Source organism: Gavia stellata, chromosome 1 (genome assembly GCF_030936135.1).
Source record: "Gavia stellata isolate bGavSte3 chromosome 1, bGavSte3.hap2, whole genome shotgun sequence".
In the NCBI taxonomy this organism is placed as follows: domain Eukaryota; kingdom Metazoa; phylum Chordata; class Aves; order Gaviiformes; family Gaviidae; genus Gavia; species Gavia stellata.
In genome coordinates, this window is record NC_082594.1 from 66,887,211 (window position 1) to 66,895,806 (window position 8,596).

Here is an 8,596-nt window from a genome sequence, read left to right on the forward strand (position 1 = left end):
GTTGCTCATTCAAATAAAGGTTGTAAAAAGCAGTAAACTAATGAAAGAAAAAAATGCAGCATCTTTTTATTTTTAATATGGAGTTGTTTTGATCATAGAAATACTGGTGACACTTCTACAATGCTTCACTGATACAAAAAGAGACTGAAGGGTGTTAGTGATGTAATGACTGTGGTTAAAATTTAAATGCTTATTGAATTATTTAAGTCTTAAATAACCACATTGTTTCTTAATGTGGTTTTGTTTTGTCTCATGGAATATCTTGCTAATAATGCAGCTTAACTGAGCCAGAGCAAAAACCTCAAACAAATTGAATTATTTTACTAACTCACTGTGAACATGAAACTTAGAGGTTTAGGCATTATGTAACAGTAAGGTGGACAGGTTTGTAGTTGTTGATTGACAGAAGTGTTTACAGCTGTCTGAATAATTTGTGTTATTTATTTCCTTTCCATTTCCCCTTTGTACAAACACTGTACTGTTGATAATACTGTCACTCTGTATCACCGTAAACCAAAATTACCTTTTGTTTCTTTCATATTTGATCCAACACCCAAGATTTCTTTTGTATTAGTTTGCTCATCTCTATGAAACGAAACTTTGGTGAAGTATGAAGAAATTCGCTATTGATGGCAGCAAAGCCAGAATTTCATATATTGTAATTCAAATTAAATAAATGATATGAAGTAAATACAAGGCCATTCTAATGAGCTTCTGCTGTGTGCAGTATTGCTACTGTTACAGTAGCAAAACAAGAGGTTTTAAAAATATCCTGTTTCCTCAATACTGCATTCAGGCAGATTCTTCCATGTGCTAGGCATTCTAAAATGCACATGTCGTCTTCTAGAAATAAAAAAAGAATGTATAGCTTCTCTAGCTTGTCAGATTTGGAGGATAGAATAGAAATTGCTTTGAATATTACTTCTAATTATTTGATATTTCTTTTTTAGGGAAAGAAAGAATTTCAAGTATCGCTTTTTCAGACATTAGTGTTGCTTATGTTTAATGAAGGAGATGAATTCAGTTTTGAAGAAATTAAAATGGCCACTGGTGTAGGTAGGAAGAATGCTTTTTGATTCTTAAATTTTTTCATCGCATGATTGCCAATTATGATTCAGTATGTAAAGGCCTGATTTTAAGAAATTTGCCAGGATCATTAGGACAAACTTTAAGAGCCAATAGTATATAGACACCAAAAGAGATGAGGAAAACACACTGCTGGTACTTTCTAATGTAGATAAAATAGATGCCTCACAAAATTAATAGTAAGAGCTGTGTAGCATATGATACTACTAAAAACCTATTTGATTTACAAAATGAATCATTGCAATTCTTAAAATTCAACTGGTCATAAAGAGTGTTGTGTGTACTGATTCTTCTACTGCATTTTCAAAGATTATACTCTGAAAATGATCTGTTGTAGACTACTGTCATATTGGGGTGATTCAAGAGAGTTTTTTCAATTGAGCTGCACTGAGAGCTTGCCCACCTGTTTTTCATTACATTTGCTGGAGTGCCTCACTTAACAATAGGTCTGATTTGTTAAGAAGAGCAGTATCCAGTAGGGCGTATACTTTGTAGTTGTGTCCCTCTGCACTTTAAACCTGAAGGCAGAAAAGACAAAGAAAACTGAGGAAAAGTATAGTTTTCTTTTTAGCCACCTTCAGTATCTACCGTCTGTGTTCTTATGCTCTTGGGTGGGATTGGGATTTTTTTTTAATTTTTACACTCCCTTGAAATAGTTACAGCCATTGGCATTAAAAATGATAACGCTATCATCTCTTTACTCTCTGGAACTTCTGGCATCAACCAGGAGGTCATACCCAGTAGCCCTTCACATGTTGAATCTTAAGATCAACCCAATAGAGCAACTGCTGAAGGAGTATTTGAACCCACACAAGTACTAAAATATTGTAAATATATTTACTAAAATACTGTAAAATGGGGATATCAAGAATCCCTGTGGTTCAGAATGATGCATTGCAGAAGGCACTACAGCCCATGTGCTCCAGCTTACAGCCTCGAAGCTTCAGGTTGCTTAGTCATCCACTCCATTAATGCTCAGGGAGCTGAAGAAAACTCATGCCAGTGTGAATGATAAGCATCAGGATAGTCCAGAGAGGCTCATTAGGTCAGAGTACAATGGTTACAGAACAAACATAAGTTCATGCAAGCCTGATCCAGATTCTGCTTTCTCATCTTGTATTGCTGTACCGTGGAGCTTGCATTCTGGCTGCCTGACAGCAATAGATAAAATCTGCTGCATGGAAATCCATTACATTATAGCACAATAGAAGGGATTTCAGTAGACTGTTTTTAAGGCAGCTGGCTAGAATTGATTGATAGTTGGGAGCTATCTGTATGTTACGGCATTGCACTGAGTGCTCTGTCTGTGTTTCTCTCTTCTGTGGAGAAATAGTGTAGGAATGCAGGTAATGAGGACAGTTCATGGTCCATGCGGTTCCCATGGGACCAGGATGGATGACATAAAACCTCTGTCTTCCCAGGCTCTACCTACCCAAGGCATTTGTTGCTACTTTAGAGAGGTCCCGTTCCCACCTAGCAGTCTCCCTGCTTCTAAAGGAGAGGAAACTCTTGTGGCCAGAAACGATCTCAAAAATAGGTCTGACACTGCACCCTTCCTGCCTCCTGCTACTTGGATGATCCTTTCGCTCATCGGTACCCTGCTGAAGGCTGGTACCCCTGATAGTTGGAAAAGAACAGAGATTCAGTTACTAGAAAAAGTATCTGAATTTGTGATGCAGCTGCTTGGTGAATTGGCCACTAAGGGCAGAGATGCTGATGACCAGACTCTCAGAGAATGTCCTGGATGAACCAGAGGTCCTGGCTCATGGATACAAATAACAGAAGACATGGTAGAAATCCTGGAGGGCAAAACCTGGGCATTATGGTTGCCATAGAAACCATTTCTAAATGTTCTAAACACCATGTGCAGGGCTAGACAGGCAGAATTGCAACGTATACTTGAAAAAATGACATATGGAAGAGGGTCTAGATTTATTAGGAAATAGGAAAGCCTTTGAAACAGGGGGAACCTGTACAAGAAGGATGGGCTCCATCTACATTCAGAGTGAAGCTGCTGGCACACTAAAATGTTTTAGAAAGCCTGTAGGGTTTATCAGACTTCTCCCTCCACCATCTAAAAATAATGTAGTAGATCCAAGAAGAGTTCAGAGAATAGGAATAAGGGTTGAAGACATGGGACAGCTTCTTTAGAAGGAAGAGCTAAATGTTAGGACTAAACTAAATAGACCAAAAGGTAAGCAGAAATCGGTGAATAGGGATTTGTTTTCTTACTCAAAAAAAAAAAAAAAACCAAGCTAGAGGGCATAAACCAAAAACTAATTAGCATGTTATAAAAGCTGGAAGTTTACAGAATTCAAGGAGACAGGTTCAGGGAAGAGCAAAGCAATGAAGGTTTCTCAATGCATAGAAACCACCTCTGGCTAGGGAGGTCCCTGAGCCTTAAGTGATTGGAGACTTAGAGAGCAGGAGGATGAGGAGAGGAGGAAGAGATGGGAAGTGTGGAGCTGTATTAGCTTTGCTTTTACATGCTCTGCCCTATGCTCACCTGCTCGTGGTGGCTGCCAGAAGCAGGATGCTGGGCTGGATGGACTAGAGACTGCAGAGGCTGTTTTAATGCAAAATCTTGATACAAGACTTTGAAACATAATTATTAAAAAGTTTTAGACTTCATTTTATCTACTTGTCCAAATGCTTTGAGCTTTAAATCTTACTAGATAAATTTTTCCCTCACACACTTGTTTCCATTACTTTCCTGTTGTGGGGGAAGTCTGTGAGAAATAACAACTGTCAGCTCTGCCTTCCCACAAAACATCTTCCTATCAATTTAGACTTCTCTTCTGTTTTTTTACTTTGTTATATATTTTCTAGTGTGTGTTAAAAATAGTGATGAAATCATAAAAAGGGTGGCTTGAGTTTCTTATTATGAACTGATTTTTTTTCTTTTAAAGTCCCGTTACTACAAACCAAAACTAAAGCAATAAAACCAGGCTCACGTTAATGTGAAGTATTTTCTGAAAATACTTTTGGATAGAAAGCTCACTGAGATGAGCCTGAGTCTGTCTTGCTGGCATGTACAGTTCTGTGCATGCTCTCAGCACTTACCTGTGAAGGTTGCGAGACCAAGCTCGAAGGCTGTAAGTTGTGACCTAACTGTAACTTAGCTGGAAGAAGGCATTAACATAAAACCAGTAACTTTTCAATTGTATTTCTAGATTAATCACATGAAACTCTTCATGTTAATGTTTTGCTTTCTCCCATACTTTGAACTTCTTCACAGAGGACAGTGAGTTAAGAAGAACCTTGCAGTCTTTAGCTTGTGGAAAAGCACGAGTATTGATTAAAAATCCAAAGGGCAAGGATGTAGAAGATGGAGATAAATTCATCTTTAATGGTGATTTCAAGCATAAATTGTTTAGAATAAAGATCAACCAAATCCAAATGAAAGAAACAGTATGTATTTATTTTTTGCATTCATTCTGTTTATGTTAACTGTTTATCCATATGTCCCACATGGAGAGACAGAATCTCTGTGTTTCCTCTCATAGTTTTTGCATATGTAGAAAGGAAACAGATACTTAATTTTTTTGGTAGTCAGGATGACTCGCGGAGGCAATAAAGATTTTAAACTTCACTGAAATCGAAACAACTTAGGTTCCTTCCTGTGCTTGCAAATTTAAATACCTAAATATTAAACTGACAGGATCTGGTAGATGTTTCAGTCCATCTTAGAAGTTTTCGTGGTATGGCTGAAGTGTTGGTACTGTATTGAACTCATGAATCAAATGTCACCATGTCACTTTTCTTTATTTAGTGGGTAAGGGAGTTACTAAAGTCAGGGTTGTCCCTGTTTTTGCAGTGGATGTCTTTGTTGTACTTGAATCCCAATTCTTGACACAAGGTGACATGTTTTAATTAACATTGAGTTGTTTCCTTTTTGCCTTTGCATATTAAAATCCCTAAAAGTCAAACTGGAGTTGAGCAGTTTGATACAGAAGACTACTGTATTTGGGCTGTCAAACTGTTACATGTTCTCTCAAAAACTCTGAAGTGAGTTTTTAAGATTTAGTTTAATTTGTCAAAAAAAATAAGTAGTACGTTGTTTTTTTCTTTACATTATCCTTAATTTTATCTTTGGCTTGCTTTAGCAAGAATCACTTAGATCTTAGCGTGCAGTGATGCATGCATCTGTCTCAAAGATGAATAAGAATACATTTAATTTCATTGGAAAGGTTAACTTTGATAAAAAATATAGCAAAAAAGGTGATATGATTTGTGGTGTTGTATTTTTCTTTAGGTCGAGGAACAGGTCAGCACAACTGAAAGAGTATTTCAAGACAGGCAATATCAGATTGATGCTGCTATTGTACGAATAATGAAGATGAGAAAGACTCTTGGTCATAATCTCCTTGTTTCTGAATTGTATAATCAACTGAAATTTCCTGTAAAGGTAACTGATTTTGTTTTTAAAACCATCCTAGGATTATCTAAAAATATGTAATATATTTTTCCATTCAGCTGGTCCATAAGAGTAAAAAATGCAAAATATGTCTGAATCAAGTACAAAGATTAAGGTATTTAAAATGAGTGTGTGAACAGAAATAAGCCAGAGTATCAGTAGGAAATTATATTTAGATATTTACTATGGTGCATTTTCTTATGTAGCTGTTAGCAGTCCTATTTTTTAAAATGTAATATAAACGCTAATATATTTTTAACTGTTTTACTAATCTCATCTTTTCTTGTAGCCTGGAGACTTGAAAAAGAGGATTGAATCTCTCATTGACCGAGACTATATGGAGAGAGACAAAGACAATCCCAATCAGTACCACTATGTTGCATAATGGAGAGGAAATACTTTTACTTAAAAAAAATAAAAAACAAACCCAAAAAATAAAAACCAAAATCATCCACATGTATCTTCAGGACACCGAATACCTATGCTGTTCCAGACTTTCTTTTTAGCAGATTTCAGGTTGATGTATATTATTCAACCAGCTGCATGCACTGCTGTTGAAGAGACGCAAAATGACATGTTAATTGAGCATCCCTGTCAAGACTCCGTACAAATTTTAAACATCATGGTTTTATTTCTTTTAGTTACTCTTTTGTTCTTCTGGGTTCTTCAAAATTTAATTTTACAGTCTTGTTTAACACCGTCATTGAAGTTGGATGGAAAGGTAAAATTACCTGTGTGATAAATACTTCTGTGATGGATGCAGGTCTGGTTTCTTCATTTATGTGTTCCTAACTGCATCCATAAAGACCCTATATGCTGCATTCTTTAGCTACAATGACAACTTGGGTAACTTTTTAAAAACCCTTAATTGATGAACACTTATGTACAAGCAGTGTTGTTGAAATACACTGAGTTTTTGAAATGATGCACCATTAAACTTGTGTTCAATTAATTTTCTTTCAAATGATTATAAACTTCAGTCTGGTTTGGATAAATCAGGTTTTGAAGTGAGATCCTTGAAGTGCCAAGAGGACAACTGTGTTCATGTGTGTACTGAGTTGCTGGATTAGTTAGCTAAGGTATGGATTACTGTTTTATTACTACTTCTGCCGGCTTGGGTGGCTAAGATTAGATCTGAGTCAAAGAGGCCCTACCTCATTTTAGGGCAACTGGTGTTTATCACTGTTTATGTAATTGCTGTAACATTTAGTTTTGCCTTTAAAATAACATACAGGGAACCTACTGTACAGCGTGCTCCACTTTAAAAAGCAAAAACTTTTTTAAAAAAAGACTTTTACGGTCTCGATATTGTGAAAGCATAGTTTTTTGTCTTGAAAGACTAAGGATTTTGTGAGTACTTTGTTACATATTGTATATATGTAAGTTGATTTGAATTAAAGAATGAAATTGAATTAAAAAATGAAAGACACTGTAGATCTGTTAGATAATTGTAACTGTAAGGAAGACACCTTTTGTGGTAATACTTACAAGACTGTTTATTTTCCGGATTTGCATACTGGTGTGTTTCATTCTGAAAAAGAGTTACCAAAGGAGTTTTGATCATGGCATAAATGAGAATTTAACTGAGCAATATTTTCTTGAGAGATACCTTACTAAGTTTATGTAACATGGATTTTGTGCATCAATTAAAAGGCCACCACCCCTTCTTAAAGTAAACATTGCTAAGAGTTGACATCTTGTGGATTTACATATTAAAGTCCTTGTTCTGTCATCTGGTGTCATTAATTGTATTGCATTCTTCTGAATTATTTTTGTTCCCTTTGTGTTTAGAAACTAAACACATTTAGTTTATTGTATTTAAAACATATTTAATATTGTAATTTAATGTAGACTTATTTTAATATTTGAATCTTCAGTTAATGCAAATAAAATATTTTATGCATATTAAATATTAATTTCTTAGCCTTTGTCAGAATGTGGCACTTCAGTTTATTTGTGCAGTTTGTTCTTTAGTGTTAATTATACCATTCACCTTGTAAATCACTTTCTGTGCATACGGAAGCCAATCAGATCCATCTTACTAGACTTTTAAAACAAAAAGCAGTACGTGCCTCTCAGAAATTTCATGGGCAGAGGCTTTATCCACACAGAAAGCTGGCAGTAGTATGCAGTAACTAATATCAAGCAGTGAATGTCTTCTGCCCTCCCTTTCTGAACCCCAACTTCCTGGTTAAACAGTTTTAAACGATAGATTAAAAGCAGTGTTGTTACCCTGAAGATGACTGAAATGGTTCTGCCTTACGAAGTAATGTTAATTGATTAAAAGTGCTGAGATGTGCAGTTTTTTGTAATTGGCATAGACTAGAACTCTTTGGCCAAATAACTCTGGTATAGCAATTAAAAATGAGCTGTTCCACGAGCAGTGGAAGTAATGAAGCCTGCCGTGCAGTGATGTATCCCCCCTGCAGATAACCTCAAGCAGCAGTACTGCAGAGGTTTTTTCTGCTTAGTTCTGCCTCTCTGCTTGTGGGAGCATTGGTTTTGTTCTCCTTTCACCAGCTGCTGGTGTCCACCCATCCCCTTACCCCCAAACCTACAGAGAATGTAAAGATCTCCAAAGATTTTTGCTCTTCCAAGTGGGTCTGAAAGTGGCTTCAGAGGTTCAAAAGCTATGGCAGAGATTGACAGGCCAAGTGATCGTGACTCTCATTCTCAGATCCTCATTTTTAATTTGATGTCCTCAAATTTCTCTTCCTGGGATTTTATATGCGCTGAACCAAACAGGTAAGCAGTTTATTAGTCAGCATGGTAACCACTTCTTCATAGCAAAATAGCTGCATTTGATTGCTTTTTGATAGCTGGTGATAGAATTTGGCTGAGCATCCAGTCTCAACCAGTTGTTGGTTTGATGCCAGCTATTTGGTTCATATCACTCCGAGTGTATTTGTGCCCACAGGGCAGAGGTTGCTCAACATTTCTTCCTCGAAGATCACCCAGTGTTGAAGACATCAGGCTGTAGCTAAGTAACAGATTTCCTCTGTAGTGCATCTCTGTTCAGAAGATGTCTTGAAAACCTGGATCTTGGCAATTCAGCATCCTTGAACAAATTGTGTAGCAGCTTCTATGGAATGA

General features: G+C 36.5%; 1 protein-coding gene across 2 annotated transcripts in view; it reads left to right on the forward strand.

Moving 5' to 3' along the window:
• Positions 1 to 7,371, forward strand: part of CUL4A (cullin 4A) — a 37,516-nt gene extending 30,145 nt beyond the window's left edge. Inside the window, exons 17-20 of one of the 2 annotated variants that reach the window (XM_059827005.1) lie at positions 951 to 1,056; positions 4,325 to 4,497; positions 5,342 to 5,494; positions 5,793 to 7,371. In XM_059827005.1, the coding sequence (XP_059682988.1) occupies positions 951 to 1,056; positions 4,325 to 4,497; positions 5,342 to 5,494; positions 5,793 to 5,888 (528 nt within the window). In that variant the 3' untranslated portion in view covers positions 5,889 to 7,371. Of the gene's footprint in view, positions 1 to 950; positions 1,057 to 4,324; positions 4,498 to 5,341; positions 5,495 to 5,792 lie in introns of those variants that run through there. The other variant, XM_059827012.1, reaches the window with a different exon arrangement.
• Positions 7,372 to 8,596: the final 1,225 nt, after the last annotated feature.